Source organism: Condylura cristata, unplaced genomic scaffold (assembly GCF_000260355.1).
Source record: "Condylura cristata isolate star-nosed mole 26May11 unplaced genomic scaffold, ConCri1.0 scaffold00021, whole genome shotgun sequence".
NCBI lineage: Eukaryota > Metazoa > Chordata > Mammalia > Eulipotyphla > Talpidae > Condylura > Condylura cristata.
This window is the reverse complement of record NW_004567122.1, coordinates 11,674,940-11,691,356: the sequence shown is the minus strand read 5'-3', so window position 1 is coordinate 11,691,356 and position 16,417 is coordinate 11,674,940. Positions and strand designations below refer to the sequence as shown.

The following is a 16,417-nucleotide window of genomic DNA, read 5'->3' as shown; positions in this document are numbered from 1 at the left end:
GCCGCGCGACAATCGCTTCCGGGTCGCGGCGCGCGGCGCTTCCGGAGCAGCATGGCGGCCGCCGAAGACGAGCAGCCGGCGGGGAGCGGGGAGGGAGAGCGGCTGGATTTCCTGCGGGATCGGCACGTGCGGTTCTTCCAGCGCTGCCTGCAGGTCCTGCCCGAACGCTATTCTTCGCTGGAGACCAGCCGGTAACTCGCGGCCACGGTCCACGGGGTTGGCACGGGGCCCGGCGGAAAGGCGCCGCCGAGCCGAGGGCTAACTGGGCGTCCGCCGAGCCTGCGCCGCCGCCCACCGGCCCGGCCGCGCGCCTCCCCTCCGGCAGGTGACCTGCTCCGCCCGAGCTCCGGCGAGGGGCCTTGGCTGTAATCGGGGACTTGGGGAGTCGCCAGGTTTTCGCTTTTTTTTTTTTTTTTCATTTCCCCCCAAATTTTCCTAGTCAACTCCGAGCTTCCTTTTCACCCCCTCTCCGAGCTTATGAATCACTTGGCCTGTCGCTTCCAAGTGTAGTCGGAAAAAGTAACGCGGTTGTCGTGGATTACGGTCTCCTGTGCTGTCCTTTCCCTCCACAGTCCCTAACTCTTATCGTGTGCCTGTGTGGTGGATGCGTAGGAGCGGCGGAGAGCTGGTGAGGTTTGAGTAGGAATTAACTTTCCAGGAATTGTAACTCTAATGATAGAAGATTGGCGGAAGGAAGGGTGTTGCGTGAAGCAGCCAGTTTGAAGTGTATTTGCAGTATATCCTTGTAAGTTGGAGTTGACTGAGGGGTGTGATCTGGCAGAGGCTAAGAAACTCTGAATTAGTCATTCAGAGTGAAAGTCTGGGCAGAGAAGGAGAGGAGGAGGCGGGTTTTGCTCTGCATCCCTGTTTTGAAGGGAGTTTCCAGAGCTGCATGGATCTGCCTGGGAAGAGAGAGGTGGATGTTCTGATCTCACATTTTTTTGAACTCTGGAGCCTCTGGTTTTTTTTTTTTTTTTGAGCACTGCGTAACTGAGTCCGTTTTGGAACATTATTTACATTATTCTGTACACCGTGGTCAAGAAATACTGGTTAATGGAGTGCAGCTGCACAAGACAAACAAACAGCCTCAGTGGACTTCTGTGCTTTGGTCAGTGTAGGGTTCCCGGGACCATATGAAGGGCAGGTGCGCCTTCCCTAACCGCCCTTTCTAAAAGAGACAATTGACACTGGCAGCCATCACCAGCAAATATGTATCTGATGGTTTACTTGTTTAATATCTTTCTTACACATTGGATTGTAAACTTTAAGAAGGCAAGAACTTTGTCCACTTCCCTGTCCACTAGTAGCCACTAGCCACGTCTGTTTAAATTTGAGTGAATTAAAATTACAGCAGATTACAAAATGCTTTGTGCTGTTTACCTTGGCACATTTCAAGTATTCAGTCACACCACTTACATTTCCCTCATCTCAAGACAGTCCTATTGGGTAGCATGGCCCTAACACCTTGAGTAGTATCTGATAGATGAGAAGTACTAAGTAAATATTTGTTGAGTAATGTGAACTGAGCCTGAAGGATGACCCAAACCTCATCAAAGAGAGAAACATTTTGTATTTTTTTCCACGCATAGTATAGTAGCATCTACTGTAGCGCCTAGACCTAGAGCTAAAAAAGATTTCCAGAAATCGGCCAGTGGTTATAGTGATAAGGGATGTTAAAAAACAAAAAATGTGTTGATAGATCCACATTTATAAATGTGACTTATGTAAATCACATTTATATTCATGGGATCAAGCATCCTATTGTGCTTGTTAAACATGTAGACTTTGCTTGTGGCCATCATTATAGGTCCAGTTGCGTTTTCAAAATTCCTGCATAGATGAAACCATGTAGACTAAGATTGTATGTCCGTGGTAAATTGTGATCTCGCCCACAGCATAAGTAAACAAGCAAAATTGGTCTGATTGAACAACGAATACACCCGTTAATAATTTCAGTGTAATCTTAGGATCTACACCAGGCATTATCTTTTAAATGATAAATACAAAATGTCAAGCTGCAGTAGTTAAAAGATATGAGCTATGTCCTTTTCATGGCTAATGTTTGTCATTTGAATAGAATATTTTTGAACTATTTTTTTTTTTAATTTTCTTGAGGTCCCTTTAAGATCATCTTTACATATCCGTTTTTGTCGTTTTTTTTTTTTTTTAGTTTTCATCTTTCCTGATTGGCAGTCTTTATTTTCCTTAGTTTGGCATTGAGTCTTTTTGTGGCTTCAATCTTTTAAGTAATGGTGAAGGGTCAAAAAAAAGTTTCTATAGATGTATGTTCTTATTTTCATAAAGCCATGGCTGTTAAAAAAAATAAAAATAATTTATTCCTACTCGTCATACTAAAAGAAACAGGGACGTGGAATCATTTTGCCAAAAGTGTCAAAAATAAATGTCTAAATATCTATTCCGCTACCAGTCCTCCTAAAATTGAGCTGTTTCATAGCTAAAAGGAAAGAAACTCAGCTTCACTGAGTCATTGGTTTAACTCTTGAGATCAAACAATTTATGGACTAAATTATAATTCTTACTTGGAGATTGCCATTTAATTCCACAAAGTATTAAGTACCTACTATGTGTCTGAGTGTGGAAATACAGTGTTAAACAATGATTTAGTGGACCTGAATTTGTTTCTTTTGTGTTGGTACATAGCCTTGAAACACCAGATCTTTCAGAGACGCACTGAGTTTACTGTCTGCAAATGACCCATTGGTGAACCAACTCCTACATCCCATACACGGTGACCATTTTATGTGTTCTAACTGGTCAGAGCAGAGGAGACAGGAAGATGTGCTACTACTTTCCCTTTCAGGCTAGTTCTAAAGAAGAAAGGATGAGAAGAGACAAATGTTCTCCAAAGTAATGCAGTAAAAAGTAACTTGGTTCGGGCCCTCCCTGGTGGTGCAGCAGGTTAAAGCACAAGCACAGCACTATGAAGCTAAAGCCGCTTCAGCGTTCAGCAGTGTACTTCCTCGATCTACCTGTTCTGCACCCCACTCTGTCTTTAGTGAATCCTCCCACTGCCCCACACCTCTGGCCTGTACCCCAGTTCTGTATGTATAAAAAAGTAAATCTTTAAAAAAATAATAACTTGGTTTATCTATCACCCTGTTGTAAGGTGCATGTGTGGGCAGGACTAACCCTGTAGACAGTTGCCTAGTGGCCTGAACCCCAGGTAGCAGTCATCTGAGCGCCAGAAAACCCCACATTGCTTCTCTTAGGCCCTTGCCCAACGCCTTCATGCTTTTTATAGCTTGTTTAAACCTCTGTCTCTCAGAGTGTCAGGAATATTTGCGAACTCTGGTATGGTCCCAAAAGGAAGACCTTCCTGGGCTGTCTTACAAGGAGGTGGCGCCTGTCATGTCTTGGCTTAGCCTTCCTCAGACTGTGTCTGCCAGTTCTTTGTCTCCACTGCTGTCAGTTGAAATGACGGATTTTCAGGATTTTAAAACCGTTTGCTACCAGCTGACTAACTCCTGGAATTTGCATCTTCATCCAGGATCAAGTACAGTGAAAAACACCACTCAGATAATGACCTTGAAACCTCAGCACCTTTATACTTGGGGCCAGATGTTTTGTTGAATGTTGCTGCCTTCTACCTCGTCCGGGGTTTAGCAGCCACCCTGGCCTTTACCAGGGAGATGCCAGGAGCACCCACGCCTAGTTGCAACAACTAAAAATGGCTTCAGAATCTCCCCTGGGGGACAGTGTCACAGGGCAGTCCCCACTGGAGAAACTCTGCTCTTCTAAAACCTTGGAAACTTTTTTTTTTTTTTAATTCCAGGTACTCAGACCTCCTCCTCCCAGAATTTCGGATTTCATCAATTGTTTTGGAGTAGAGTGTAGGCGTTGAGGTTTTGTTGGCGGTATAGTTGTTTTTAAACATTTCATTGTGCAACCATGTTTGAGAAACTCCAGCGGAGACCACCACCCCATGACTCAAAATTCCTGAGCAGTTTCAATTTGGTTGTCTTGCATTGAAATCTCAAGCAAATTGCTTAAATTCCTTGGACTTCATTTTAATCAAGAGCTTGACAAAGAGATGAACTGAATAACTTGGAAAGTTCTTTAGTTTAGAAAAGCATGCCAATGTTGCTCTTTGGATTTGTTTTCTTGCATGTATTTTCACAAACAGGATTATTGTTTCATCCAATTCAAGTCCTTCAGGCTGTTCACTTTTCACTGTCTGCCTTTTGCCTTTTTCTGCAGCAATGCCTTGTTAAACTAAATTACGAGACGCTTAGCTTTATCTGACTGAAATGATTGCCCTTGCAGATTATAGCAGAACCAAAGCCCTTGTTGGACTCTCCAGCTATAGTCTTACACATCTTTTAGTAACTCGTTCAGTAAGTATTTGTGTGTGTACCATGAACAAGGCAGACCTTATCTCATGAGACATCATTATCTCAAGAGCAGCTATTTTAAAACTTTGTTGTGGCTAGGTAAAAGTTTCCCCCATGTTGAAAATAGCTTTTGGTTTTGCCTGAGTGGTTTTGGGGGTTGGAGGTGGGGAGCTAATATATTGCAACCAGTGACCTGGAGAAAAGGCTGCTGCTGTACATGTGATGAGATCGCAAGGTTGTTGTTATACCTCTCCAAGCCTGGGAAAATAGCAATAAAAATTTTGAGCTTCTGTTTTTGAGTGTTAGCCTACAGATAAAAGTGAGCACAGTAACTACATGTGGTGATAGAATAATTTGTAGATAAAGAAGGTGACTGAGGAAAGGTTAGGTAACCTACCCAGATTGTATACGACTGTAAATTGGCCATGCAGGATTTGAACCTGGCTCATTTGACTGCCCGCTATGAACTCTGACTACAGCTCCCTTCCCACACGACTTGGTTACACTTCCCTTAATATAACACTGATCTTTACCAAATACATCACCTCCCTAATTCAGGGGGATCTCTGTGGGGTGTTAGAATCGAATTAACTTTTTATTTAGCTCGTTGTTTAATAGATAGTAATAGTTCCTTAGTGATGTAAGTTTCCCAAAACTTATTCTTTTAAAGTCTGCCAATTTCTCAAACTAGTTTTAGTTTTTACTTGTTCAACCAGGGATTAGAATTACAATAGAAAAGAAGACAAATTGTGACTGACTTTTCTTTTCTCTTAACTGTTGGTAACACTGAGCTAGGTAGGAAAGTAGTTACTTTACTCTATAGAATAGATGCCTTGACAAGAAGGTTTACTTCTAAGGATTGGATCTGGGCACTATCACTGCACTGTCCTAAGTTTGATCCCAGACCAGGGAGCTAACTCACACATGGTGCAGCAGACGTCTCCTGTGTTACCCACTGCACCCCTCAGCATTGCATTTTGGTGGATCTGCCTCACCCCCATACCCCACCTTTATGCAAAAAAAGGGTTTACTTCTCTTTTGGAATCTTTTTTTTTTTTTTTAAGATTTATTTATGCTTACAGAACTGGGGTACAGGCCATAGGTGTGGTGGGTGAGAGGATTTACCAGAGTCAGAGTGGGGAATAGAACAGGCAGATCTACTGAAATACACTGCTGAGGGGAGCAGCAGGTGGGTCAGGAGAGGTCTGCCATGCCATGTGGGTCAGCTCCCTGGTGGGGGATCAAACACCTGCTGCAGTGGCTTCAGAGAGCTTCAACTTGCGGTGCTTTAACCCATTGCGCCACCAGGAAGAGCCCTCTTTTGTAATCTTTTTTAAAAAAGGCTACAGAATGTATTGGGTGTCTCAACTATAAGACTTTAGGCTCCATAATTGTGAAGTTTTATTTTGTCATTATTAGTCATAGAAATTACTAAAAGAAAGACTTGAGATAACTGTCCCCAGCCAAATAACATTGGTGAATGCATCTGAACATGAAAGGAATTTATATACGCACACACACATGCATATATGCATGTGTGTGTGTGTGTGTGTGTGTGTGTAAAACGTTTTATGTGTAAAACAGTCACTGAGGCCCTCCCTGGTGGCGCAGCGGGTTGAAGCGCAGCGCTGAGAATCTGAAGCCACTTCCACATGAGTTCGATTCCCGCCTGCCGCCTGCCCAGGAGGAGACCACATGGCGAGCCAGACCTCTCCTGGCCCGCCTGCTGCTTCCCTTAGCAGTGTACTTCGTAGATCTGCCTGTTCTGCTCCCCACTCTGTCTCTGGTGAGGCCTCTCACCGCCCCTGAGCCTCTGGCCTGTGCCCCAGTTCTGTATTCACAAATAAATAAATAAATAAATCTTTAAAAAAAAAAAAAAAAACAGTCACTGAAAGCACAGGTTTAGATTTCTGGTTTAGTATACCATCTTAGGAGTAGAAGTTGTTGCTTTATAACTGCATTCCATCAAGGAATAGTTCTCTCTGGGAACATAGAGTTACAGTGCATTTGTATTTTTTTTAAGTGTTCCTTATTTCCCAAAATTCACAGTAATTTTTTCCCAAGGAGTCATTCGGAAAGAATTTACATTATTTGGAAGCAGATTTGGATGAAGTAGATTTATTCTAACTTTCCTTAGAATTAAGCCCCAGCTATAAGCGTAATTGGTCTTGGCAAACTCATGAAAATTGAGATTTTTAGCTGTTTTCCAGACTGTTGACCTTACTTGCACTGACTAGGTGTAGGTATTCTTTTTCTTTAAGTGTGCCTTAGCCTTCAGGTTGCTGATACACCACCTTCAGTAAAGTCACGTATGATTCAAATGAGTAGGACGGTTTCCTAACCCCTAGAGGTCCCCTAAAATGAAAAAAAGTTAAATGAAAGTTTGACAGATATTACCTTGTATGACTAAATACTGTACTTTTGCTTTTGCAAGATGGGGGCATAATTCGAGTTATTGTAAAATTATTATGGGTTGATTATTTTTCTGAGTCAGAAAGTATTCAGTAGTTTGGGGGTTAAGATGAAATTCTACATTTGTTTCTTTTAGGTTGACAATTGCCTTCTTTGCACTCTCCGGTCTGGATATGTTGGATTCCTTAGATGTGGTGAACAAAGATGACATAATAGAATGGATCTACTCCCTGCAGGTCCTCCCCACAGAAGACAGTGAGTGAGTTTTTAGCATTTTATTTTTAGTGTGATGTGATGAGTTGTACCTGGCATGATACGTGTGGAACTAGCACATCTTATTATTTATTCATAAAAGCTGAGCATATTTTATTCATGTACATGTTGCTTGTAATACAACACTGTTATTCTGTTGGCTTAGCCAGATTAGCAAACCCAATCATCAATCTCTTGAGAGGGCAATTTGGAATTGTCTGGGATGAAGGAGAGACTCCACTTGGAGCACGGAGTTCTGTTACGCGCGTCCTTGCCCATGACTGTGTGTTGTCTGTTTGTGGTTAATATTCATGTTAGATGAGTTTTGTAGCACTCACTGTTTTTATTCCCAGCCATTTTGTCTCTTCGGAAGAACTCTTTACCCTCAGCATGTTTCGTTTCAGACTCCTGTTCACTCCCCTCTCAGTGCTTCATTTGTGTTTCTCTAATGATGGCACTTCAGTCATGTGTGCTGCTTAAAACTTTCAGATTTTGATTAATTACATTTAAAATGAATAATTACTAAAATTCAGAAATTACCTGGTGCACTAAAACACACAAGTTGTATACTCTACTAAGTATAACATATCTAATGGCAGTTTATCTGATAAATACTGGCGATCTAGCCTGAGAAGGACCAAGCAGATAAACTCTCAGAAAATCATGTTGTTTTTGTGAGTGACCTTTGTTGTGGGGGTCAGCGTTTGTACCTGAACAGTGTGGTCTGTTGGTTAGAGTCACCCAGATGACTGAGAAAGGGAAAGCTAAAGTTTTATTTAGAAGTCGGGGGAGAGAAGGAGAAGAGTGGATGGAGGAGGGAGTTGATCTATTAGCACATGCTTTCACACATCATTTGTGCTTTCTACTTTTTCATAAAAGTGTATAGTGTTTACCCTTGTATAATTTTAGAAACTGCATTTTTAAAATGAATTCTTGTTAAGACGGGGGGCAGGGAAGTGCACTGGACTATGGTAATGGCACAGGGTGATTTGGTGATGGGAAGCCCAAGGGGATTACAACTGAGATGGATAAATGCACAAAATAATGTAAAAATAAACCTTTATATTATTATTATTTTTTAAAGATTTATTTATTTATTCATACAGAACTGGGGTACAGGCCAGAGATGTGGAGGGTGAGAGGACTCACCTGAGACAGAGCGGGGAGCAGAACAGGCAGATGCACTGAAATACACTGCTGAGGGGAGCAGCGGGCTGGCCAGGAGAGGTCTGCCCCGCCACGTGGTCACCTCCGGGGCAGGCGGGGATCGAACTCATGCGGAAGTGGCTTAAGCTTCTCAGTGCTGTGCTTTAACCCACTGCGCCACCAGGGAGGGCCCCTTTATATTATTTTTTAAAGTGAATTCTTGTTAAGAAATGATTAAGTACTTTGTGCTATATGTCTAGCAGAACTTGGTACACAACTCTCTAATCAGTTTTCACCAGCTTCATAATACACTGGTCATAATGTGCTGGCCAGAAGTTCTAGATCCAGTGTGTTGGTGAGTAGGGTTTTTCTGATGCTCCGCGAAGAGACTGTGTGCCAACCTTCTGAGGAAAGGCTCTGACAGATTACACTCTCCTCGCTCTATCGCACATTGTGGCCGAGATGAGGTCATGGTTCTAGGCACCTGCAAAATGGAAATATTTTGTGTTTTCTCTTTTAATTGGGACTTTTTTATAGTGTAAATGAAAGTCTGGGATTTTTTTTTTTTTTTTGAAAGTCTGGGATTTTTAAAATTTAGATGTTAGCTAGATATAGATGATAGAGATTCTGATTTTTTTTTAACTAGAAATACATGTGTTTATCAAATTATACACTGTGGTTTCTTAAAAACATGTAACATACTGCAGATATGAGTGATCCACTGTGCTAAATAAAAAGCTCTCTGGGAAACAGAAAAGCTGTCCTGTATGTTTTTGCTAAAATATCTTTGATGTTATTTTTAGAAAAAGTTTATTAATATCCATTCCTGTGAAGTAAAGTAGCCACTGTTTCTGTAGAAAAGTATGAACCATAACACTTCAGTGAGAGAACTCTGACTATAATTACGATTTAAAGTTAGAAGAACATTGACCACTTGTTCACCATACTTCTCTCTTTCTGTCTCTTCGTTTATTTCCCCCCACTTCTAAAGACTATTTGTAGGATCTCTGACTGAGTTATCCTATTGTCTGCTGTTTAATGTGTGTTTACCTTCCCCGATCCTTTTGCAGTGAAGGGGGTTTCTTATAACACTATAATAACCATACTCTCTTTAAAAGCTGCTATTTTCTTCTTATTTAATCTTCTGTTGTGACAGATCTGTCAGTGTCTGGGCTTTCATACTGCTCATTGTAAGACATCCTCACTAGAGTGACTGATGTGAAAAGGGCGGGAAAAAGCCTGAAGTTGATAGGGGATGTGGCACAACTGAACTCGCACTCAGGGCTGAAGGCATTTTATGACTCTCACACTGACGTGTGGTGCTTACTACAGTACTGACTGCAGCTGAACGTGTGTGTGGTCTGTGACCCAGAACGCTAGCCATCCCCTACACGGGTGCAAATGTGCATTTGCCAGAAGACGGACTATTTTAGCAGTATTTTTCCAAGAGCCGAAAAATAAGAACTAGACAGACGTCCAATCTGTGTAGGTATAACTGACAAATGATGTATTTCAGCAGTTACATAATGGAGAACTCTACAATAATAGGAAAGAACAGTCTCTAGCTACACACACAAATCTGGATGATTGTCATAAATATATTTTGAGAGAAAGAAGTACACAGTGTGTTAATTTCTCCATCCCAAAATATAAAAACAGACAAAACCAATGTGAGCCTTTGTGAAGTGGTTAGTAGGGAGTAGGAAGGGATTCTGGGATGTACTTTTTTGGGGGCTGAGTACTAGTTTATGAGTGAGCTTGTAGCGCTGCTTAATTACGATCAGTGCGCATTTCTTCTGTTAATGATACTTTGATGCAGGTTTAGAATGTTTAAAATTAGCTTTGGTAGCTGCTTGAGACAAATCAGAGTTAGTTTTTCCCACTGTATTGGCAACATGAACTTCATTGATTTGGAGCCAATGGATAATTTTTTCAGTCACTGCTGCTTGACTGTTGCCATAAGTATTTTTGCTTGCGTCTGAGTTGTTAAACTTCTGGAGGGCAGGATATGCGTTTCTCTCCTATTTCTCTCCCTCTGAGGCTTTCCCACAAGACTAGTTTGTATCCATGGTTGTGTTGCTAAATCACCTGTACCTTCATTGCCTTTGTTTGTTTGTCTTTCCTGTATTTTCACATTTAACTTAGAGCATTCTCATGCTCCTCAAATATTTTGCCATTGATAAGTCACTTGTATATGAAGTAGGATGTGCTTTCTTTAAGATATAGGCCTACATATTTGTCCTGTTTTTGTGATATCACATAAACTCTTAAGGAACTAAAAAAAAAAAAAAAAAACTAAAAATGTTATACAAAGGCATAAGATTGTAAAGGAAAAAGTTCACATATTTCACTGTATAAATACTGCTAAATATTGTGTAGTAAAAGATAATATAAGCAGACTATCTTATGAAAACTAGAAAGATCCAACAGAGATAAAGATGTTATGTTACTTTTCACCTGACATCAGCTTACAAAAAGTTTGTTTAGGTTGGCAACAGCATGTGGGAAGGAGCACTTCCATATTCTTTTGGTGGACCTGAAAATTACTGCAACCTTTGCAGGGCATTTTATTGTAGTGTTTTCTCCTATGTGAGTTGTTACCGTGTGGGTTGTAATCATGGCGAAGTGCTTCAGATCAGTGTCCTTAGAAGAGAAAGCAGGGGGACAGATTTGAGACACGATGAAAAATCAGGTGAAGAACAAGGCAGAGGTTAGAGAATCGGTGCACACAACCAAGAAGGCCAAGGGTTGCCCACTGCCAGCAGCAGCTCAGGGAGAAGACTGAGAAGGATTTTCCCGAGAGCCTCCGGGGCCACCCCCGCAGCCCCAGGTGTGGTCTCCGGGCTCCTGGACTCTAGGAGAATAAATGTCTGTTGTATAGAGCCACTAGGTCGCTTCAGGAATCTCATACACGTGCACAAAAATGTGTGTGCAAGAATGCTTTGGCGTTGTTAATTACAGCAAGATGTTAGAAATAAACTCATCAGTCATCAGAAGTGAGACAGATAAACTGGGGTCCTATAAAGAAAGTGGAGTAGTGACATGACTGAGTAGGTCTCTATATGAGTCACGTGAAAATGCATCATATCTGGTTAATTGAGAGGCCAATTTGTGCAGAGATGTTAGTGCTTTATTAGCTGTAAATGCAAATATGTAGGGAAAACTTTGCAAGGATACATAAAAGCAATATTTGGGGAAAGTAGATGAGAACAGGTGGGGGTAGTTTGATTCTGTGTCTGTATTGTTTGAATATTTAAAATAAGTTTGTTTCTTTATTTAGGAAATTCAAGATAGCAAAAGCCTTAGCTTACCACTTGTTCAAACACGACAAAAATAGACAATTAAAAACTAAATTTAAGCCTGTATGGTTATACGTAAACACTGATATTTTACTAGTGGCATGAATAATACGTGCATATTATTTATAGTTTATTGTTTTTGAAAGCACTGTCATATACATCATCAAACTTGCTCTCCCCCTTTTCTGCCTTCCCCCCAGAAGAGGAAAATGAGAGTCGTAGTGAGTAAGAGCCTCAGAGCCACACGCAGATGATCAGGTGAGGCGGGCTGAGGTCCGCATGCCCAGTCCAGGGCTGCGTGACCTTTGCATGTGTCCTTCCCTCCGGGAGACTCGGTGTCACGCTGAAGTCCTGTTTGCTGCTACTGGACAGAAACACTAGATGGTGCTCGCTAGGGCCCTCCAGGATGTGACTTCAGCCTGCCTGTGCATTCTCTGTGTGTCTGTATAAACCAGGGTATGTAGGAAGAAAGCATTATTTTGTCTCTGATTGGTTTGGAAATTAAATGAGGAAACTGTACCAGTTAACTGGACCAGACCTGGCACATTGGAAGCACTCGCGTTAGCTAGCCTCGAAACACACCGTGACAAGGCTGATACTGAAATACTCTTTGTGCACTGAACTGCTTTTGAATCAGCACTAAAGTAATGTGGGCTTTCAGTAAGTACATGTTTTTATTTTCTAGGATCAAATCTAAATCGCTGCGGTTTCCGAGGCTCTTCATATCTGGGTATCCCATTCAATCCATCAAAGGTTAGTTATCTCTGGGTTAGGAGGGAGGAGAAGGGATGTGGGAGATATCAGCGAGGAAGAAAACTAAGTAATGAGATAGAAAGAAGCAGCTGCTGTTGTCTAATCATACGCACAATGGTCTCCCACTCCTTAGGAGAAATTTATACCCATCTTACTTCCTGGAAGAATGCACAGTCTGTGCACACATGAAATTTCTATTATAAAAACGATCTTCTCTTACCACTAGGTGTGTGTGTACAAAAACTTTATTGGTGATTCCCTGGAGAAAATAGAAATAAAATACTCAAGTGCGGGATACTTCCTCTCTAAAAAGCCAACAGACTTCTGTGTGTGAGAGACTGTACACTTGGCTCACATTTCTTAGGGATAAAAGGGAAGTTTTGCTCTTGCCGAGGCCATAATTGAGGAGTAGAATAGTGCAGCAAGCAGGGAATAGCTAGAGGCTCTGGACCATCCCTCCCAGGAGGAGAGTGTGCCGTTTACTGGAGCTGCTTCCTTCTTCCACAAAGCAGGCCCCAGAACAAGCTTTGTAGGTGTTTCATCTGTGCACTAAGCATCGTTGGTTTTCCTACAGTAGAATCCAAAAAAAGGCTTTATAACTTTGTCAAAAGCGTTCTCCTGAAATAGAAACTTCTCCCTTGATGAGGACAGTCAGCTTAGGTGCTGGTTACAAACAGTGTCTGGCTCCACGGAGCATCACGAGACTGACAGCCAGTTGCAGTCAGAGTGAGTGCTGCCAGTTACTCCCCAAGCCGCTTTGGATGTTTGGACTACATGCCGGTGATTTTGGAGATGGCCCTGATTTGATCAGAGCACTCCTTTAACTTTCTTCCGCTGCCCTAAGCTGTTAACGAGCTTTCTGGTGTCAAGGTCATTTGGATTTGACAAGGCATTTCCAGTTGTGTGTGCCCTTTGCGTTTGGCTGGGAATCTAAAAACTTAGTATTTATAAAATGTGTCTGCTTTCTTTTCCCATTCATACAATGTTTTCCAAGTTCAAACAGTCCTGAGTAAAGAAAACGCCCCACTTAATAATAATGGGCGGAGTGTCTGGACGTCACGGCATTGGCAGTGATCACCACTATATGGCACTGTGGCAGATACAGAGGTCGCCCACGACGCGCAGAGTGCTTGGGTAGCAATACTTTTAAAATACAGCCCACTTTCCACCTCACCCATCCCCAGACATCTTCAAAATAGGCAGAATGAACAGGGGTGATTTGGTGATGGGAAACCCGTGGGGATTACAATTGAGATGAAAAAAAAAATGTGAAAAATGATGTAAAAATAAACTTTTTAATAAAAAAAAAATAGGCAGAATGAAATTTACGAAGAGACCTTCTTTTGCCTTCCAGTCACAATCTCCTGCATCCATTTTGGGCTGTCATTTACCTTGACTCTGGCTCTTTGGCACAGCTTGCTGTGTTCTGAATTCTTGGGGACTCAAGGGGGTATCATGTACCCACAGGAGTTGTCATTGAGGGTGGTAGCTGAAAGAAGTCTATTTTAATTAAAGCCTTGGTACAAGTTTCATTTTAGCTTTCTATTATTTTCAGCACTTATTCTAGTACTTGAAGCAGTTATTGATGACTCTAAGCTAAAACAAGGAAAACCTATAGGAAGATGAATTAAAAATATGCTGTTATGCTGTCAAAAAAAAAACAACTTTTAAACACAGAAATCATTTTATTAGTACAATATAAAATCTTCACACTTTAAGTGAAACCATCTTAAAAATAATAATGGGGTCAATTGATTATTTAGAAGGAAGTGTAAAAGTCTACATGAATATTGTGGGGTACCAGGTTACTTAGAATAATAAACAGTTTTTTTTTAATTCAGATGTTATCTATTCACCCCCTGGAATCTTCATAGGATTTTCTATAAAGGTCACATATCTTATAAAGTTTTGATGATCTTTGGTGTCTTTGTAGTTAGCTTTTATGAAAGTCAAATCAGTGGAACTATTCCAGCACAAAAATTGTAATATAAGTGCCCCAGTATGACTTCCCAGCTCTTTTTGGCAAATTGCTAATCCAGTAGCCTTTATAAGGCACTTTTTACAAGCAACACCCATTTTAACTCCAAATTAAGTAGTTTATTTGTAGAAATTTTTCAATCTTGGTATCTCTTGGAATTTTTTAATATTTTGTTTCTTACTGTTCTGAGCACTGGTGTTTGTTAAGAGATTCCAGTAATTATAATTAAATGCCTATGAGAGAGAATAAGGTTTTTCAAAATGCTCAACATCCCTCATAATCAGGGAAATGCAACTCAAAACCACAGTGAGACACCACCTCACACCAGTGAGAATGGCACATATCAAAAAACCAACAACAACAAATGTTAGCGAGTATGTGGTGAGAAGAAACTCTCCTACACTGCTGGTGGGAGTGCAAACTGGTGCAACCACTCTGGAAAGATGTATGGAGATTTCTCAGACTACTAAAAATGGAGTAGAGCTACCATATGACCCAGCAGTTTTTTTACTCCTAGGGATCTACCCAAAGGGCACAAAAACGTTAATTCAAAAAGATACAGACACCCCTGTGTTTATCACAGCACTACTTCCAGTAGGTAAACCTGGAAACAATCCAAATGCCCAAAATTAGATGAACTGATAACTGGATCAACAAGGTGTGGTAGATGAGTTCTTCATTTATACACACACACACACACACACACACACACACACACACACACACAGAACACTACTCTAGCAATCAAAAAAGATAAACTCGTGCCATACACAGTAACATGGAAACATGGATGGAGCTGGAAGGGAGTTTGCTTAGTGCAGTAAGTCAGAAGGAAAAAGAAAAATATTGAATGGTTTCACTTATAGGAGGAGCTTAAGAGAACCAAATAAGACCCCCCTGTGTATTATTATTACAATACAAAACAGTACAAAAATAAACAATTAAAAACCAGAGAGATCCTACAGGGGAGGGGGACAGAGTGGGATCAGAAGGAGGGAGGAATGTGGGGGGGTGTGGTAATGACAGGAGAGGGAGAGGAAATTAAACACTTTTATAAAATGAACAACAATGTAAATAGATACATAAAAAATTTTTAAAAATTTTTAAATTAACTCGAAAAGAATAAGGTTTTTCAGCTATATCGTTTTGTAATTTGGTAGTTATTACTATCGTATTTAATTTCAATTTGTACATTTACAGCCTTTGGAAGGCTACATGCGTTTCTAACTTTGAGAATTAAATTTTATGTGATATGACTGATTAAGTAAAGTTCACATAATTTGATTTATTTGGACATCAGAAATACTTCCAGTAAAGCTTGAACTTTTTGAGTTGTGTAACATGGAGGCTTGTTTTTCTCAATTAGATGTCTATATAGATCAGTACAAACATTTACAATTTACTGAAACCTCATGCGAGTGTCTTAATTAAATAACTCATTTCTACTTATTCATTAACATGTTAACTTTGCATTTAGAATCCTGGAACAGCTCATCCTTACGATAGTGGCCACATAGCAATGACTTACACTGGCCTCTCCTGCTTAGTTATTCTTGGAGACGACTTAAGCCGAGTAAATAAAGAAGCTTGCTTAGCAGGCCTGAGAGCCCTTCAGTTAGAAGATGGGAGGTAGGAGTTTTTCTTTGTTACCTTTTTTTTTTTTTTTTTAAGGATTTATTTATGCTTACAGAACTAGGGTACAGGCCAGAGGTGTGAGAGGATTCACCAGACACAGAGTGGGGAGCAGAACACGCAGACTGACAAAGTACACTGCTGAGGGGAGCAGTGGGCAGGTCAGAGGAGGTTTGCCACACCATGTGGGTCAGCTCCCTGGCCGGGGATCAAACTCCTGCTACAGTGGCTTCGGAGAGTTTCCTGATGCAATGCTTTAGCCCATTGCGCACCAGAGAGAGCCCTGTTACCTTTTTTTTAGTTATCTATTGTATTTTAAATCTTTTGTAAGTAGTAAAATGGATATAATACTACATTAAAGGTTTAGAAGATAAACTCATTAAAACTCAAGTTTATGGCATTTATGCATAGTTAAATACCTAATAGAAAAAGTAATCCAAGATTTCTTCTGTGAAAATGAAAAGTAATCCATTATAGTAGCACTCCTTATTTAATTTTTTTTACCTGAGGTGATAGATCCATATATAAGTGAATAAATAGTTTCAGGATTAATATCTAGTTTGCTTCCTGGGGAGAAAAAATGGATTTTTTTT

At 40.8% G+C, this 16,417-nt stretch overlaps 1 protein-coding gene across 1 annotated transcript in view; it reads left to right on the top strand.

Moving 5' to 3' along the window:
- The first annotated feature begins 39 nt into the window (after positions 1-39).
- The window catches only part of PGGT1B (protein geranylgeranyltransferase type I, beta subunit), a 34,323-nt gene continuing 17,945 nt past the window's right edge, over positions 40-16,417 (top strand). The window contains exons 1-4 of the mRNA XM_004686640.2: positions 40-191; positions 6,901-7,019; positions 12,147-12,214; positions 15,670-15,821. Coding sequence (XP_004686697.1) covers positions 52-191; positions 6,901-7,019; positions 12,147-12,214; positions 15,670-15,821 — 479 coding nt within the window. The 5' untranslated portion in view covers positions 40-51. The remainder of the gene's footprint in view (positions 192-6,900; positions 7,020-12,146; positions 12,215-15,669; positions 15,822-16,417) is intronic.